General features: G+C 36.8%; 3 protein-coding genes, 1 long non-coding RNA gene and 1 pseudogene across 4 annotated transcripts; 2 read left to right on the top strand and 3 right to left on the bottom strand.

Annotated features, from left to right (window-relative positions):
- The first annotated feature begins 808 nt into the window (after window positions 1–808).
- Window positions 809–4,881, top strand: LOC129901020 (glutamate receptor 2.8-like). The gene is made up of 5 exons (XM_055976125.1): window positions 809–1,440; window positions 1,646–2,985; window positions 3,107–3,419; window positions 3,601–4,007; window positions 4,095–4,881. Exons 1-5 carry the CDS (start codon window positions 1,134–1,136, stop codon window positions 4,650–4,652), a joined length of 2,925 nt encoding a protein of 974 aa, XP_055832100.1. The 5' UTR covers window positions 809–1,133; the 3' UTR covers window positions 4,653–4,881.
- A 564-nt stretch (window positions 4,882–5,445) lies between these two features.
- Window positions 5,446–6,192, bottom strand: LOC129900111 (uncharacterized). Its single transcript, XM_055975068.1, has one exon. It carries the CDS (start codon window positions 6,190–6,192, stop codon window positions 5,446–5,448), a length of 747 nt encoding a protein of 248 aa, XP_055831043.1.
- A 33-nt stretch (window positions 6,193–6,225) lies between these two features.
- LOC129900110 (uncharacterized) lies at window positions 6,226–6,882 on the bottom strand. Its single transcript, XM_055975066.1, has one exon. It carries the CDS (start codon window positions 6,880–6,882, stop codon window positions 6,226–6,228), a length of 657 nt encoding a protein of 218 aa, XP_055831041.1.
- A 2,129-nt stretch (window positions 6,883–9,011) lies between these two features.
- LOC129900109 (glutamate receptor 2.8-like) lies at window positions 9,012–15,712 on the top strand (annotated as a pseudogene).
- Window positions 11,322–13,610, bottom strand: LOC129901397 (uncharacterized). The gene is made up of 2 exons (XR_008769832.1): window positions 13,434–13,610; window positions 11,322–12,834 (listed from the first exon to the last, which is right to left on the bottom strand). It is a non-coding gene; the product is annotated as an uncharacterized LOC129901397 (long non-coding RNA).
- Window positions 15,713–19,574: the final 3,862 nt, after the last annotated feature.

Here is a 19,574-nt window from a genome sequence, read left to right as displayed (position 1 = left end):
ATCACGCCCGATTTTCGGGTCGTGACATAAACGTGTTCATTGCAGCTAATCACATCAGCAGATTGCAGACATCATAACCAAGGCTCTTCCTAAGGGGAAATTTGAAGTTTTAAGGCTAAGCTGGGAGTATCCAAGAAAAATCTCAAGGAGAAGTGTTAGAAAATGAGATTTTTGTTTAGTTTGTAAAGAAATGATAGTTCTTGTTTTATGAAATATGTCCCGTAAGAAAGTACAATAATGGTTGGATAGGTATGGTCCAAAAGCTTAGGTAGATACAAGTATGCCTTTTGTTTTCTTTTCCAACTTTATTTTTATATTTTGTTTGTGTAACCACCATTTAGTAGAGGAAATAGTTTAACGAAGTTGGCATAAATTTATAAGGTAGTTTTGTTACACAGAAGAATAAATAATATAAAATTAATACATAAATAATGAAAGATTATAGGACCACCAGTCCGCCACCGCATGGAAGAAAACTTCAACATCATATATGTAACTTCCAAGGCAGCTTCCTCTTGCATTAGCAACCATCCTCATTGACATTGACATTGACACCTACATATATACCCAACAATTCTCATTCGAATAGTCCATTTCCATGTTGTTCAATCGGACTGGTGGGTGTGTTTGCAAACAAGTTACTACTACTGACCAATTCTAAACTGAGACCGTGTAAACTAAAGATTACTAGTCGTAGCTACCCTTGTCCAAGTAATAGAAATAATGGTTTCTTCTACTTATTTGTAACTGAGCTAGCTCTGAACGTTCGCCATGACTTTTCCAAGATATGGGAAGTCCTTGGGGGAATGAGTACCAATCAATTTCGTAACTTAGTTCAATTAGTCAGTTTTTTGATGTGGTCAAAACTGAGGTGGCTTACTAGCTTGTGGTCTGGCATGTGAAAAGCCCTCTCTCAATAACCAAACGAATATTTTCAACCATTTGAGATTCTTTGAAAACTTTGACTTTTCTTTCTGCAGTTATGTGGTTTGGTCTTGTTTAATTGTAGTATGAAGTTTCCTGATTCTGAAGCCATACATCTAGAGCCCCACAATAAAAGAGAGCTTTAGACACATCTCTGAAAGGGGGTCATCTTGCACAAGCACAACTGCTTCTTGCCTAATACAGACTACATGCTACCAGAGTTTTTTCAAATGCCTAATCCAAGATGCAAATTCCTATTTCTTTTCATTCAACTTGTCTCCATCATTACCTTTTGCCACTACACAAGGGAAATAAGAAGTGAAGATAATAACACTAGTGCTGTAAAGGTGGATGTGGGCATAATTCTTGATCTGGAAACAGATGTAGGAAAAGTAATGCACATATCTATCTTACTAGCTCTCGCAGATTATCATGCCAACACTAGTCGCGGTGCCATAAGGATAGTTCCTCATATCAGGGATTCCAAGAAGGATGATGTTGAAGCAGCATCCGCTGGTAAATTCAGCTCCAAGATTTACCTATATTAAACTAGCATATCTTTCTCTCTTTGCTTCAACATACTCTGGTAGTTCGTTATTCATGCATGCCCTATTAGCACATAAGATTCTCTATTTCTCTAAGATATTACTTTTCCCTTTGGCTTTCCTATTTTGAAAGAGATGTTCAGACAATTTCTTATAGTCTGATTGTGTATGTGCAGCCATATACTTGCTAAAGGATGTCCAAGTGCAAGCTATTTTTGGGCCACAAATGTCTACACAAACTGATTTTGTGATCGACTTAGGGAACAGAGTAAAAGTCCCTATCATTTCTCCAGCAACAAGTCCTTCACTTTCAGTAAAGGAAAACCCCTTCTTCATCAGAGGAGCACTTCCTTCTTCCAGCCAGACTAAAGCCATTGCAGCAATTGTTAAAAACTATAATTGGAGGGAGGTTGTAGTAATCTATGAGGATAGCCCCTATGGAACTGGGATACTTCCACATTTGACTGATGCCTTGCTGGAAATTAGCACTTTAGTCTCCTATAGAAGTGGCATTTCTCCTTCAGCCAATGATGATCAAATCCTCAGGGAGCTATACAAGTTGAAGACAATGCAGACCAGGGTGTTCATCGTGCACTTGCAATCATCTCTTGCCTCCCGCCTTTTCCTCAAGGCCAAAGAAGCCGGGATGATGAGCGATGGATATGCATGGATCATCACAGATGTGCTAACGAGTCTTCTGGACCTGGTAGATACTTCATTAATTGAGTCATCAATGCAAGGTGTTCTGGGTGTAAAATCTTATGTTCCAAGATCAAATGAGCTTGACATGTTCACCAAGAGTTGGAGAAAGAGATTTCGTCAAGAGTATCCAGACATGGACCAAGTAGAACTCAATGTTTTCGGGCTATGGGCATATGATAGCATCACCACATTAGCAGAAGCAGTAGAGAAAGTGGGCACTACTGCTATCCCAAAATTAAAGAAACCAGACACTAGAGAGAACATAACGGACTTAGATGCACTTAGGACCTCAGAAGTGGGATCTCTGCTTATTCACTCTATGCAAAACATAGAGCTAAAAACAGGACTAAGTGGTGATTTCCATATTGTTGATAGAGAACTGCAGCCATCCCCATATCAGATTGTGAATATAATTGGGAAAGGAGAAAAAACCGTTGGATTCTGGACAGAGAAGGATGGCATTTCGCATAAACTGAAGATGAATGGTAAAACAGCTAAAACTAATAATAAGCAACTAGGGGTCATCATTTGGCCAGGTGAATCTACTATTGTTCCGAGAGGCTGGGAAATACCCACAAGTGGGAAGATGTTAAGGGTTGGAGTTCCTGTCAAAGGAGGGTTGGAGCAATTCATTAAAGTGGAAAGAGATCCAAAGACACAAGCAGTAACTGCAACTGGTTTCAGCGCAGATGTCTTCAAAGAAGTCATCCGATCTTTGCCATATGCTGTCCCTTACGAATTTATTCCATTTACAATAGCACATAGCCCCACTTCTCAAAACTATGATGATCTTGTTCACAAGATCATTTCTAAGGTAAAATTAACCTCTTCGGCTGAATACCCCTCCCTTACATGCTCCTTTTGGACTTCTTATCTATGTTCTGCTTTTGCAACCAACAATAAATATTGAAATAATCAATGCTTGCTTGAACCAGGAATATGATGCAGTTGTAGGTGATGTTACCATTTTAGCAAGCCGATCTGAGTATGTAGATTTCACATTACCTTTTTCAGAGTCAAGTATTTCTGCAGTTGTGCCTGTAAGGAATGGTGATAAGAAGAACGCTTGGATTTTCTTGAAACCTTTAAAGACCGAGCTGTGGATAGCAACTGGAGCATTATTCGTCTTCATTGGTTTTGTTGTTTGGGTACTCGAACATCGTGTAAACAAAGAGTTTCGAGGACCCAAACGCAAGCAAGTAGGGATGATATTCTGGTTTTCCTTCTCAACTCTCGTTTTTGCTCATAGTAAGTCTCTAACTCAAATCAACTTATATACAAAAGTTTAAGATTTCTCCTTGTTTCTCAACAAACCCTATAATGACTGGTTGTTGCAGAAGAGAAGTCTCTAACTCAAATCAACTTATATACAAAAGTTTAAGATTTCTCCTTGTTTCTGAACAAACCCTATAATGACTGGTTGTTGCAGAAGAGAAGGTAACAAGTAACTTATCAAGATTTGTGCTGATTGTGTGGGTTTTCGTGGTTCTGGTGCTGACATCAAGTTATACAGCCAGCTTAACATCTATGTTAACAGTGCAACAGCTTCAACCTGCTATAACAGAACTCAATGATCTAATCAAGAATGGAGAATATGTAGGGTACCAAAAAGGTTCTTTTGTCAAAGATGTCTTGATGCGCATGAAATTTGACAGCTCCAAATTTAGGAGTTATAGCACATTGGAAGAGTATAACGATGCACTCTCAAGAGGTAGTAAAAATGGAGGTGTTGGTGCAATTGTTGATGAACTACCTTATCTCAGACTCTTGCTCAACAAGTACTGCAGGAAGTATATTATGGTCGGTCCGACATACAAGGCTGCCGGCTTTGGATTCGTAAGATTGTTGTACTTAACTGATGTTTCAGAAAGTGTTTACATTACTCAATGATCTAATCTTTTATTTTCCCACAACTTCTTGCAGGCATTTACAAAAGGATCTCCTTTGGTACCTGACGTCTCAAGAGCAATTTTGAAGGTGATGGAGGGAGAGTATATGAATAACATAATACAGAAATGGTTTGGGAATGAAACAGATTGTCCACAGAAAGATGGAATGGCTATAACATCTGATAGCCTCACGCTAGATAGTTTTAAGGGCCTTTTCCTCATAGCTGGTGTATCAGCAGGCTCCGCTCTTCTCCTATTCTTCCTTATCTTCGTTTATCAGAATAGAGGAATCTTAGCCACGGATGATTCAGTTTGGCAAAAGCTTTGTGCAATAGCAAAAGTCTTTGATTTAGAGAGAGACAACTCTAATTCTATGTCAGAAAAGCCATCTGAAGGCAATGAAAGCAATACGCCTACACTGCTCGCAGCAAGTGAAGCTTCTACTGAAATATTTCCCGACCTTCCTTCGCAAAGCCCAGAAATCAGAATTTCCGACAGCCTAGGAGCATCCCCTGCTGCTGATGGGTTCTCTACAACAGAACCTGGAACTCCAGTTCATCAAACAATTACAGACACAATTGAAGAAAGATGACACATATAGCTGCTAACATAATTGTGACACACTTGAATAGGACCCTACGAGAGATTGTACAGAGACGAGCTCGCTTTAGGGTTAGTTAAATCAGATTACATTATATCTTTGTCACTCTTGGCCAGAATATTAGCATCAAGAAGTGGCCTCCAGGATTCCATTTGATGGATTTAAGCTTTACTTTTTCTTAGTTGTTGACTTGTTTCTTTAGCAATTTTATTTTTACTTTGTTTTTGTCGTCACTACTTATGTAGGGAAATATAATTTAAAGAACTAATATATGTGGCATGAACAAATTCAATACATGCATCCGTTTTTAAGAATTCAAATGAGGCAGTTTTGTTATGTTACAATAATAGAACAAAAACAATAAAATCAACACATAAGCAGTGGCGGATCCAGGAATTTTATGAAGGGGGTTCAAAAAAAATTAAACGCGCTAATTATATCCATAAAAAAATGGGTCGGCTCAAATATACCTGTTTTGCAAGAAGTATGGGGTCTTTCTACAAGTTGTTCAGTTTCTTTTGAATTCTCTTTAGCTCCTGAAAGTGCAAATGAAGAGCAAACATAAACTTTTACATTTAAAAAGACTTAAAATAAACACCAACTCAAAGTAAAAGCACTCTTCCTCCGGAAAAATAATTTGACATAAAATGGCTTCAAAACAATACAAAAACATCCTGAACAATAGAGTTATAGGCATTTTCTATCGAATTAGAAAGCATGTAATAATAAGCCTATCAAAACATTGTTTTACAATTGAAATTCAACTACATACACTACTACAAATCTACAATTGTACTCTACGAGGTTTCATATCTTGAAATGTCTTAATAATAGCATCATTAGAAATACTATCAAATACATCTTTTTCTAAATAAGGCACCAAACAACCACTAAAAAAATCATCACTCATTTTGCTCCGCAAGTCATTCTTGATATACTTCATTGCCGAAAAAGCTCTTTCAACGGAGGCAGTGGCAATTGGTAGAAGTAGAGCAAGTTTCACTAAGCGGAATACCAAAGGATAAGTAGAATGTTTCTTTGTCTGAATTAATATTTTGGAAAGATCACAAAGCCCATTTAGATCGGAGAACCTTTCATCAACATCACGAACATCTACAACATTACTTGCAAGTTGATTCTCAAGAGCACTCATATTAGATTCATCAAAGTCATCCGGATATAATTTTGCCATTCTCATTACTTTTTTAATGTCAAAACTTGAAAATGAGTTAATTGGATTTAAGCAAGCAATTCCATGGAGCAAATCGGTAGTCACCTCATCAAAACGACCATTAAGTTCTTGAAGTTGCCAATCAATAATATTGCAAAAAACTTCAACACGATAATGATGTAAGATTGTATAGTTAGCAAGATTTCGTCGTGATCTTAAAGAGCTAAGATATGGCTCCTCAAAGTTAGGTATCAAAACATCATGTTTGATACAAAATGTAGATACCTTAGCAATAAGAGAGTCCCATTCATCATCCCTTAAAACTTGCAACCTTCTCTTTGCTACTTCAACAAGTAGCATGGCATTTGCAATATCTTGCTCCTTTTTTTGTAATCATTTATTAAGCTCATTTGTAATTGCTAAGACATCTCTCATCAAATGCAACATGAACGCAACCTCATATGTTCGGCAAGCTTCGAGATGTCCCATTGCCTTAGCTCTTTCATCCATATTTCGTGCATCAAGAGCAAGTGATTCAAGAACATCAAGAATAGAGCCAAACATAATAATAAAATTGTTAAAGGATTTATAATGAGATCCCCAACGAGTGTCACAAGCTCTTGAAAGACCAAGTTGTTGATTCAAGCCCCTACCGGTTGTAAGTTCACCCATATCTAATGCCTCTTTAATCGTTTCTTTTTTAGAATCACGTAATTCATCCATACGTTTGAAAGAAGATCCCAATACATTTAAAATATTTGAGACCAATACTACAAGTTTTCCCACTTCAACACACTTTTTAGAGACCCCAACAAGAGTTAGTTGAAGTTGATGAGCAAAACAATGGATGGAATGAGCCGATCTACTTTCTTGCCTAATCAATATTTTAAGGCCATTGATCTCACCTTGCATATTGCTTGCTCCATCATAACATTGTCCACGCACACTTGATGGACTCAAAGAATGTTTAGCAAGTAAATTAACAATTGCCTCCTTTAGAGATGAAGCACTAGTATCTTGAACATGAACAATGTCAATAAGTCGCTCCATCACAAATCCCTTTCTATCAATTTATCGAAATACAATAGCATTTGCTCTTTGCGTGACACATCAAAGGATTCATCAACTAGCAAGGCAAAGTAATCACCATTTAATTCCTCAAGAATAGCTTTAACGGTCTCTATTTTACATGCACTCACAATATCTTTTTGAATTATTGGAGAAATCATTTGATCATTTTTAGGAGCATGTTCTAGTACATAATCACATATTTTATCACATTTTTTTGCATACCATGAGAGAATTTCAAGAAAGTTACCCCTACTAAGTGATGATTTAGATTCATCATGACCTCGAAATGCAAATTCCTGAGTTATGAGAAGTCTTACTACATCAACCGAAGCACTTAAGCGAATCCAATATCCATACTTGAGTTGATTAGATTGCCTCTCAAATGCAAATTGAATAGACTGCCGTTGTCGTAATAAATCTTGACATTTCTTTTTTGATTGATTATGAATGCTATTTGGTAGACCAATATGTTTGTCAAGACTACTCTTTTTATTCCAACTCTTAAACCCAACACTTGAAAATACTTCACCTCCTCCTTGATGAATGTTATGGTCTTTAAATAGATAACAATACAAACAATAGACTGCATCTTTGCTAACACTATACTCCAACCAATCATGATATACATCATCAAACCATTCATGATTAAAACGACGCATTGATCCAGAAATATTTGTTTGAGGATACTCATGCACCGCTAGACGAGGTTGGCAAGGACCATTCAAAAGGTATGTTCTTCTAATAACATCATGATAATTTGGTGATAGTTCAATATTGAGATTCTTTCACCAGGATCAAACTTTAAAGAATCCAAATCAAATTCTTGAGAAGAGTGTAATGATACTTCCGAATGATTAGCATTTTCTTCTTGGTTAGATTGACTATGACTATGAGAGGCTAAACTTGATTTCGAAACTTTGGTGAAATACTTCTTCATTGAAGCTTGATAGTTGAGACTAAACAGTAAAGAGCACATAAATAAGACAATAAATACCATTATACCAAAGCCAAAGGCATATATAATTCTGAAAATTTTTAGAACACACAAAAAGGGAAGAAGAGCTAAGAACTTACAACAGGTCAGCAACGAGCAATGAGCAGGCGCAGCGAGCAGCGGCAACGGGCAGCAACTGGCAGCAACTGGCAGTGACGAATGGACAGCAGCAGCAAAGACCAAAGAGCAGCTAGGAGAAGAGAAGAGTTGAGGAGAAAAAGAGGGTTTTTTTATCCCTAGAAATCCCTAGAAATTAGAAGAAGAGGGCTTTTTTATTTGTTAAGTTTTCAATTAAAGATTTAAAATTTAAAAAATTAAAATGTTAAGAAGTCATTTTTTAATTTAAAAAACGCCAAAAAAATAAATCTAAAAACGCACCTAAAAGCAGAAGAAAAAAAAGTGTGGCTATTTTTGGATTCGAACCCGCGACACAAGGGGCATGCAAGCGAAATATTGAACCCTCTTTGCCACTGAGCTAGTCCTTTGGCTTATGCTTAGGGTGTTCAACATTAAATATATACACATAAATTAAAAAAAATATTTTATATATACAGTATAATTTTTTAACGAAGGGGGTTCGGATGAACCCCCTGGACTCAACGTAGATCCGCCCATGCACATAAGATGCTAACTTATTTTTAGATTAAATAATTTTCTAACATAGAATATGAAATAATGGGGTTATATTTGAATAACCACATGAGAGATTTGTGCAATGTTTTGATAAGAAAAAGCAATCTGCAAATCGCAAATAAAATAAGAAAGAAAGATCTACTAGTAGTAGATTTATAAATAAGGGAAGGGGCTAAGGATCACTACTACATGAAAGACAAGCTGTAATATGTTCTGTTACACATGGGAGGATGGAGAATATAAGCATTAGGTTCGCGTTTTCGACACACAGAATAAAAATATATGTGAATAAATCATAATAGAATATGAACCCATAATTTCAAAGTATAATGGGCTCAACAGTAAGAACGTAAAAATTGAACCCACCAAATCAAAATCTTATATGAGTTATATCCCATCTGCTTCAACATATATCATAGGCAACTTCCCAGCAGCTTCCTCTTGCATTAACAATAACAGTGTCAATGAGCCAATAAGGGGCGGGAGGGTGTTTATTGTTCAACCGAACCCTCTCGACAAAAAATTACATTGTATATATAGGATATATTTTATGTGTTTATGTACATATATAAATTGTGAATCCCCTAAACAACATGCAAAAGGTTAGTTCACTGAACCAGGAAATTCGAAATGCACCCCACTGTCCGAGGTTTGATTCTCAAGGATTGCATTATTTTTTACATTTTTATTTTTCAAAACCCATGAGTGAAAATCTTGAATCAACACGCCAATGGTGGTGGTTGTTTCATTATTGGGTGTCCAAGCAAGTTACTATGACCAAGTATAAACTGGAGCCGTGTAAAATACGCACCATTCCAAGTTCAACCAAATGAATTTTAGTCACTGTGTTCGTTTTGTCAGTTTTTTATTGGGGCAAATTGAGGAGGAAACTTACTAGCTTACGGTTTAGAATGTATGGCAAGTCCACTCTCAATTCTTCTTTGGAAACTTTATCTTTGACTTTTCTTTCTAATTCTGCATTGCCTTATTATAGGTTTGTAAGGTATTTACAGGTACAAGTATATGAGGTTCCCTGATTCTGAAGCCATATATCTAGAGCCACACAGTTGAGAGATCTTTAGACACATCTCTAGAAGGTGGTTAATTACTTGCACAAGCAGAATTGCTTCTTTCCCAACTCTAAGAATACTTGCTACCAGAGTTTTTCAAATGCAAATTCCAAGATACTACTGCCTAATTGTCTTCATTCAACTTATCTCCATTATTAGCTTTTGCCACTATGTAATTCCAATAAGAGGTGAAAATTAAACTAGTGTAAAAAGCTGGATGTGGGTATAATTCTTGATATGGAAACAGTTGTAGCAAAAGTAACGCACATATCTATATTACTATCTCTTGAAGATTACCATGCCGCCGCTAGTCGCAGAGCCATTAGGATTGTCCCTCACTTGAGGGATTCCAATTAAGATGATGTTGAAGCAGCATCTGCAGGTAAATTAATTCAGCTCCATGGTTTACTTCTGTTAAGCTATCATATCTTTCTCTCTTTTCTTCTTTAATTCCCTTTGGTTTTTTGTTCAGACGATACGTTATAGTCTGATGTGTATGTGCAGCCATATACTTGCTAAAGGATGTCCAAGTACAAGCTATCTTTGGGCCACAAATGTCTACACAAACTGATTTTGTGATTGACTTAGGGAACAGGTTAAAAGTTCCTACAATTTCTCCAGCAACAAGTTCTTCACTTTCAGTCAAGGAAAATCCCTTCTTCATCAGAGGATCGCTTCCTTCTTCCAGCCAGGCTAAAGTCATTGCAGCAATTGTTAAAAACTATGCTTGGAGGGAGGTTGTAGTAATCTATGAGGATATCTCCTATGGAACCGGGATACTTCCACATTTGAATGATTCCTTGATGGAAATCAACACTTTAGTCTCCTATAGAAGTGGAATTTCTCCTTCAGCCAATGATGATCAAATCCTCAGGGAGCTATACAAGTTGAAAACAATGCAGACCAGGGTCTTCATTGCGCACTTGAGATCATCACTTGCTAATAACCTTTCCCTCAAGGCAAACAAAGTTGGGATGATGAGTGATGGATATGCATGGATCATCACTGATGCGCTAACGAGTCTTCCAACATGCCATTAGTAGCCATAGAAAAGTCTCGACCAAAGTCATTTCGTCGCTTTGTGTGAATCTATATCGTGATGGCAAGGGTCCAAATGTTAAAGAAATTCAAAGGTTTTTTTTTTTAATTCCTTTCGTTGTAGTCCAACTATTGGAAATGTTGGAAGGAAGGTGTGATTGCCAAGAAAAATGCTTTGAGGGACAGCTGAGCACATATATTTATGCTTATCGGCTTTTTCTTACATGTTTGACACTCTTAATGTTGGTTTTAGCTATTCTATCATGGTAAATAAAGTAGCCATACGTTCATGTATTACTTCTTAGCCTTCAGTGTTGGTATTAGGGGATTCGTCTGCATGAGAAAGGTAATTGCAGTCGACGACACTCATTTACATGGTAAATACGAGGGCGTGTTGTTAAGTGCTGTTGCACAAGACACCGAGAATCATGTTTATCCAATTGCCTTTTGTATCGTGGACAAAGAGAATGATGCATCTTGGACGTTCGTCTTTAAGAAATTGCAACAGATTATGGTCGATGAACCAGATCTGTGCTTTATCTCTGATAGCTACAAAAGTGTCACGACCAAACCCCGTAGGCCATGACGGATGCCCGAACTGGACACTCGCGTATACCCCTGCTAACTATAAGTAAACATGTCTCCTATTTGAGTCATAGCATACCAACAGGCAAGACAATATATAAGCCGACAAGGCTATCATAACATATAGGCATAACCTTACACGCATACATATACAACCCACATACATGTCTACAGACCTCTAAGAGTAAGAACAGTAACATAAGGCGGGACAGGGCCCCCGCCGTACCCATGAACAAATAAATGTATACATCGAGGGTTAATACCAAAACTAGGCTCTGGCACAATGGAGCACCTCTGGACCGCTGAGTGGGACTCCTACGCTGGCGGATTCCCCGAGTGTGTATATGTACATGCGGGCATGAACGCAGCCCCCCTCCCCCCCGAAGAAAGGGGGTCAGTACGACATATGTACTAGGTAGGTAAAACATAACATAGCATAACTGGAAGCATATCTAAAACAGAGAAACAGGGGAATAAAATATCATATAAGAAACCTCTGTACCTGTACCTCGTGAAACATAAGAACATGCATGCTCATACTATACAATATAGCCGGCCCTTTCAGGGGCTCGGTGAATCATAACTGTAGGACCATCATAGGGTCGGGCGCCACCATCACCTTATCACATCACATCATCATCATATATATATATACATACGTACCCGTCCCTCTAGTGAGGGAATCGGTGAGTCATTCATGTCATTGCATTATCATTTCCTCATATAGCGTACCCGGCCCTTTAGTGAGGGACTCGGTGGATAATGTAGTGAACTGCGCACGATTACATACTCGGTCCGGAACTCGGTGATAGAAGGGTTACAGTATACACGAGTAGAGTAGTGAGTAACCATATGCAATTTAAAACATTGTCCAAGACTCAATGAAGTAGTAACAACGAATTGTCATTTGAAAATCAAGACGATAGTCATATCACTCATTCCTCAAATATTACTATTGATCATATCAAAAGAGCCTTAGAAACCATAGGCATGAATCAAGACGATACAAAATAACTTATAAAAGTCAAGGACATTAACTACCGGAGAATCTCTTAGAAGAGAAATCATGAATCACCCTCAAGGCTCATATTAATCCTTACTTAATACTAAGCCATTCCGAAAGAAAGAAGGGAAGGCTTTACATACTCTCTTATTTTCCCTTATGGAGTCATCATATACATATGTGCTGTGGAACGTACGACCCGATCCTTAGATAATAACATATATCATACTTGGCCCATCACGGGACTCGGTACCATAAATATTTCATCATAATATCATAACTTATGTCAAAGACATATCAAGATAGAAGAAGGGTAGCTTTACTTACTTATGCCAAAAACATGTCAAGAGAAGGAAGGAAGCTTCACAAACTTACTACTCTCCATCGTATAGAAGCCTTGAGAGGCAATAACTCAACTAGTATAGGAATTCTACCATCGAGAAGTGAATAAGACTTATGAGTCATACTTGGAGTTCTATGAATGGAATTATCCCCACATTTCGTATATCAATCACTTAAGGCTAAGACATGCCAAAAGAAAAGAAGATAGCTTTACATACCTTTTTCGAGATTAATTGAAATCTGGCTTGCCTTGATACCTCCTTAACCTATTGACATGAAAGTAATACTAAGATGAATAGCCTATCACTTTCCAATAGCCCACTCCACAACCAAATACTAATAGGAGTCATTTTCTTATCCATTACCCCCGACTAGTTTGTTACTAGTTTCGATGCTACGGAAAATCGGGCAGCATTTTCCCTACAACTTCAACATCCCCGAGATTTCAACTCGGCCACAATATCAACAACAACTAACAGCATATTTACAATTAAATCACTTCAACCTTACACAATACAAGCTCCAAACAACTAGTTCCAAACTACGATACCAAAAATAGAGTTTCTAGTTTCCATTTTGCAAAACCTTTAATCGTATGAAGCGGGGGTCGTGTGGCTGCATCCAGCAGCTCCCCCACCTCCTTTAGAACAATTTTAGTCCCTGTAATACCCCACCACACGACCAGAAGCATCCCCCACCTGTACAACGCCTCATTTCGACTACAATTTAACTATAACGATTTCAATTTAGATTATTTCTACCGTCGAGCATTTCTACGACGTTTTTCCACTTCCAGCAGCATAAAAGATGTGTAATACACCCTATAACAACACCATAAACTTCAAATTGAAAGGAAAGACCTTACCTTTCCCGAAATTGGCCAAAACTCGCCAAAACTCGCCTCGGAACTTCTCTAGACACGCTGAAATTGCGTGGACTGCTTGCTGTCCGTTTTGGGTTGCACCAAGCCATGATTTTATACTATCAATACCCCCATATCATCGTGGTGCACCCTAGATAATTAATTCATGGAACAAAATCGAGGAACTCACCTTTTTTCTCTCCAAATCCGTGGCCTTCTCCCTCTCTAGCTCAAGGTTTTTTTTTCTTCTTCTCTCTTCTTGAACTCTATTGAAGAAAATGACTTATGGGATAAGGATGAGGGAAATAAGTCATAAAACATATATATAGGCCACTTAATTAATGGGCTAAGTTTCCAAGACTTGGGCCTTTTCTTTTATTGGGCCTCAATATTACTATTATTATTATGAGAGCCCAAACTACTTATTGCAATTATTATTATTATTTAAGCTCAAAAGCTACAAGTCTTCTCTCTTTTTGCAATTCACAAACTACTCTCCAATTTTTCCCTCGGCCTTCCTTCGTATTTCCACATCAATTTTTTCATGAACTTCACACCGGTACAAAATAGAATAAACAAAATAAATCACAACATCATTCCTTGCAAATCAAAATTTCTTTCTTTCCGAATGCCCAAAAGTGCAGGATATAACATCCCTCGCTTCCTTAGAGTTGTTTAGTAGCATTATAGATTATCCGGCTCACATGGTAACTTCTAAGAAGCTTAAGAAATTTAAGAACGCGTTCCAAAGTACAAAGGTACGGGGTGTAACAAAAAGCATCACCAATGGCATTGCGAGGGTTTACAATCATGCTCATCATTGATATTGTATGAGGCACCTTGGTGGAAATCTCCGAGTAAATCAACATTGTTGAGATTCCCTCTACCTATACTACAATGCGGCTAATGCATATTCTCTCGCAGAGTTTAACAATCATTTTGTAGAATTTAAGAACAAATGCCCTGAGGATGCATTCGTTCTTGAGCATGAAATTGATTTTGAGAAGTGGAGTAGGCACATTTTTCAGGCAATAGGTATGATGTGATAACCACAAATATTGCCGAGTCACTCAATGCTATATTGATAGACAAAAGAGAGTACCCCGTGGAATCCATATGTAATTCGATAACTAAGATATTTGGAGAATTATTTAGGGAGAGGTATGCATATGTCCTCAAATCAAAGGGTAATAAAATAGTGTGGGTTTTCGTGGTTCTGGTGCTGACATCACGTGATACAGCCACCTTAACATCTATGTTAACAGTGCAACAGCTTCAACCTACAACAACAGACCTTAATGATCTCATCAGGAATGGAGAATATGTTGGGTATCAAAAAGGTTCTTTTGTCAAATACTTCTTGATGTGCATGCCATTTGACAGCTCCAAGTTAAGAAGTTATAGCACATTGGAAGAGTATAATGATGCGCTCTCAAGAGGAAGTAAAAATGGAGGTGTTAGTGCAATTATTGATGGACTACCTTATCTCAAACTCCTTCTCGACAAATACTGCAGGAAGTATATTATGGTTGGTCCGACTTACAAGACTGCTGGCTTTGGATTTGTAAGATTCTCTCTGCGTCTTTTATTGGAAAGGTTCCACAACTGAAGATATACTCTCACTCAATCTAATTCATTTTTTCTCGACAACTTCTTGCAGGCATTTCCAAAAGGCTCGCCTTTGCTACTTGACATCTCAAGAGCAATCTTGAAGGTGGAGGGAGGAGAGTTTACGAAAAACGGAATACAAGAATACTCTAGGAATGACATAGATTGTCCCAAGAACAAGGGAACATCTGATATTTTCACGTTAGATAGTTTTAAGGCCCTTTTTCTCATAGCTGGTGTATCAGCAGTCACCGCTCTTTCTCATATTCTTCCTCATCTTCCTTTATCAGAATAGAGAAATCTTAGCCAGTGATGATTGACTACGGGAAAAGCTTTTTGCAATAGCAGAAGTCTTTGATGAAGAAAAAGATAAACTCTAATTCTAAGTCAGTAAACCAGAAGCCAATGAAGACAGCCAAACGGCTACAGTACTGTTAGCAGAAAGTGAAGCTTCCCCCGAAATATTGCCTGATCTCCATTCGCAAAGCCTAGATGAAGTAGGAGCATCCCCTGCAGATGAAGGGTTCTCTACAACAGAACCAACAACTCCAGTTCAAGAAACCATTACAGAGACATTTTAACTTTGTAACTATTGGCCTTGATATCTGCGTCAAGAGGCAGCTTCAGAACTTGGGTTTAACCTTCGATGGTTGTTACCTATTGTATCATTGTATTCCCTGTATACCAATTTATGTGGAAACTTTCTGATCTAGAATATTCATTGACGCTATAAATCATCTACTATGTCATCATACTTACTCTAAAAGCAGAAAGCCCCATAGTTGAAAGTTGATTTATGAAATTACCTTCAATAGTTTATTGACAATTTTACTATTGAAGGTAATTTCGTAAATCTCGAGATTAGCTATCCCAAGATTGTTATTCACCCTCAATGTGGTATAAAAATAAAACTACAATTCCGAGATAAGTTATCCTGCGATTTTATACCAAACAAACATGGGATAAATTCATCCGGATTACTTATCCATTATCCCTCGTACCAAACGTGCCCTTAATGTACCCTTTAAACGATTGACCTTTCACTTTATCGTAATCCTTTTTCAATTTTTTTTCATATAGTTGTTATTCATGCTTATAATTATTACTCTTGAACTAAACATATATATTTGTATTGTTTCTCCATTTGCTCTTTTTCACTAAAGCCCACGTTTTATATGTGATTTGTGCTTAAAACTCCGATGGACCTTAGAACTGTTTTATTCTTTTTTATTTTGATAACACTACTTTCAACTAGACATCAAAGCCCTCGGGTCCGTGCATCAATATATTCTATCAAACCTCAAACTTATTTCCAAAGCATTGTTTAGGAGTAGTGAACAAAGAAAAGAGTTCAAACTTCAAGCCATGAACTTTAAGGTGGTGCTAGCATTTAAAGTTATAAGATTTGGTTTCGGAAAATATTATGGGATGCAAGTTGTATTGGTAGGAAGCAAACTCATACAAGATAAAGCATAAAACAATTCTACTCGGCCTTCTGGTTCCTTCTTACCCCTTTTGTATTAACTTGGAACATAGGAAGCAACTCACAAGTTTGCTTAGATGACCAAGGCGGTTATTTTCTGTTATGTTCCAAGACAGTCTTCAAAGGCTCAATGGTTTAAATTAACCAGGTGAACATTGTCATTGATACATAATGATAGCCTGAGTTTCCTTTCAAAACTGAAAATAAGTCACTTGACAACAGAAGCAGGTTCTAAAAATAAACATTATCAATTCATGAACTTCACACCGGTACAAAATAGAATAAACAAAATAAATCACAACATCATTCCTTGCAAATCAAAATTTCTTTCTTTCCGAATGCCCAAAAGTGCAGGATATAACATCCCTCGCTTCCTTAGAGTTGTTTAGTAGCATTATAGATTATCCGGCTCACATGGTAACTTCTAAGAAGCTTAAGAAATTTAAGAACGCGTTCCAAGGTACAAAGGTACGGGGTGTAACAAAAAGCATCGCCAATGGCATTGCGAGGGTTTACAATCATGCTCATCATTGATATTGTATGAGGCACCTTGGTGGAAATCTCCGAGTAAATCAACATTGTTGAGATTCCCTCTACCTATACTACAATGCGGCTAATGCATATTCTCTCGCAGAGTTTAACAATCATTTTGTAGAATTTAAGAACAAATGCCCTGAGGATGCATTCGTTCTTGAGCATGAAATTGATTTTGAGAAGTGGAGTAGGCACATTTTTCAGGCAATAGGTATGATGTGATAACCACAAATATTGCCGAGTCACTCAATGCTATATTGATAGACAAAAGAGAGTACCCCGTGGAATCCATATGTAATTCGATAACTAAGATATTTGGAGAATTATTTAGGGAGAGGTATGCATATGTCCTCAAATCAAAGGGTAATAAAATAGTGTCTTGTGCCGAAAGGATCGCAAGAGAAAATATGATCAAGGGCGAATCTTTGTATATGGAGAATGTAATCGGGGAAGACAATTAATTCACCGTGTTCGGCATAGGCTCTATTGCCAATGTGAATCTGCTAGAAAAGTAGTATTCTCGTAGGGAGTATGACTTGATCAAGATACCATGTGCTCATGCGATGGCCGCTTTGCGATCAAAGCGTGGCAACGAGTATAGTATGAGCATCTATGAGTACTCTTTACCTTTGTATAAAGCCGAAGCGTACCTCCTTGCATACTCCGAATCTATTAAAGTTGTCCCTCTCGAATCGAAATGGTGTGTGCTAGAAGAAATACTAAACGTGACAATTCTTCCACCCCTTGCCGATATCAAGCTTGAAAGGAAGAGAAGAAAACGTGTCAAGGGAATCGGTGAGAATTTCAAGAGCAAGAGGAGGAATAAATGTTTAATTTGCAAGAGACCCGGACACAAGAGAACCATATGTATAACAATAACAAAGCTTAGATGTAATTCACTCAATTTGTTTTTGTAAGATACTGTTTTTTTTTGGACTTGTGGATTTTGATCAATTTGATGTCATTTGTTATCAACTCTACTTATTATGTATTATCGAAATGTCAAACGATTCCATATATCGTGTACTTTGTCTATTAAAGTTTATTGTGAATCCTACTGATTATGTTTTGAGGTCTATATTATTAATTGTCCTTAAAATATTTTTTCTTTTTCCCTTAAAATATTTCTACATTTTTCATGTAATTTAACTTCTAATAGCATGTTATAAGTTGATCATCATTTTTACTAGATCACGCCTAATTAAATAATACTTCTCATGAAGATTTACTTATAATTATACTATAAATAAATAACTTGATTGATTAAATTAATTTTTTATATATATTTACAATCATAGAACATAAACTCTTATTGACCAAAAAAATAAATTCAAACAAATTAACAAAAGCATTACTTTAATATTACACTCTACTAGACAACTCCTTAAAGATTTGTGGAAAAAACAGATGTTAATCTTAAAAAATAGTAATTTGTACTTTGTTACCATTGGAGAACTTGGATATTTAAATATTAAATAATGATCAAAATATTTAAACATATGATATAATCAGTACTTTTCTAAGTGCATAGTTCATGATGGACCAACGAGATCTACACTCCATCATTAGTAAAGTATATGTGGGTTGATACAATAGTCCATATATGATCTATATTGAACCTACAAGAACATGATGCATATATGTAGATCATATTTGAAACTTCGAGTCTCGAAATGGAATTCCGTCGATTTCATCAGTTCTGAAATGTGAAAATTGGTCTAGAAGAGTTGTTGGAATCAGATTTGGAGTTGAAACGTGGAATTTAGGTTTGAAGTTGGAAATTAAGTTAAAGTTTGATCTAAATTTGACTTTGATCAACATTTAGGGTTGGGGTGCTCGGATTGAATTTTTGATGGTTCTAATTATTTTGGAGGTGATTCTAATGCTAGAAAGGCCTTCTTTGTAATTTGTGGAAGTCCCGAGCTCGTTTTGGTATTTTGGAGGCCTAAGTTAGTTTAGTTGCGACTTTTCGAGTTTCGAGTTAAGGAGACCTCAAATTCAAATTCCGTCAGTTCCATTGAATCTGAAATATCATTTTCAAGTTAGTAGCATATTTGGTTTGTGTTCAAAAAGTTTCGGATGAGTTTTTAAGCCTCTTGGGTGGTTTGGCGTTGTTTCAACAAATTGTGGCAACTAAAAGATTTATTATTAGTTTTAAAGATCGAAAAATTATTCCAAAAATTTTAAAATTTTGTTCATGAATTACAGGACTTATCTGCAAAGTTTGGTGTACTTTCGCTAAGTTGAGATTGGACTTTTATCCCAAAATAAGAAATAATTATTTACCGAGCAGAAATTATATTTTACTGCGCAAACGAGTTCAAAATTGAGTTTCAATTGAAGGAACAGGTCTATATCATTATTTAAGACATTTAGAAAAAAAATCGGATCATGTCGCTACCGTATGAGGGATTTACGGCTCTTTTACTGAAATATAAGTTGCTGATTTTCTGGTGCAAATAAAGTTATACAGCTATATAAATTTCAGACTATATTCATTTGGTATTTTGAGCATATAC

The sequence above is a fragment of the Solanum dulcamara genome, chromosome 8 (assembly GCF_947179165.1).
Source record: "Solanum dulcamara chromosome 8, daSolDulc1.2, whole genome shotgun sequence".
In the NCBI taxonomy this organism is placed as follows: Eukaryota; Viridiplantae; Streptophyta; class Magnoliopsida; order Solanales; family Solanaceae; genus Solanum; species Solanum dulcamara.
This window is presented reverse-complemented; position numbering and strand designations above follow the sequence as displayed.

Coding starts and splice junctions, on each gene's coding strand:
- LOC129901020 (XM_055976125.1), top strand. CDS start 1,134: ATGCTACCAGAGTTTTTTCAAATGCCTAATCCAAGATGCAAATTCCTA. Junction 2,986..3,106: donor TTCACAAGATCATTTCTAAG/GTAAAATTAACC, acceptor TGCTTGAACCAG/GAATATGATGCAGTTGTAGG. Junction 3,420..3,600: donor AACTCTCGTTTTTGCTCATA/GTAAGTCTCTAA, acceptor TGGTTGTTGCAG/AAGAGAAGGTAACAAGTAAC.
- LOC129900111 (XM_055975068.1), bottom strand. CDS start 6,192: ATGCTACTTGTTGAAGTAGCAAAGAGAAGGTTGCAAGTTTTAAGGGAT.
- LOC129900110 (XM_055975066.1), bottom strand. CDS start 6,882: ATGGAGCGACTTATTGACATTGTTCATGTTCAAGATACTAGTGCTTCA.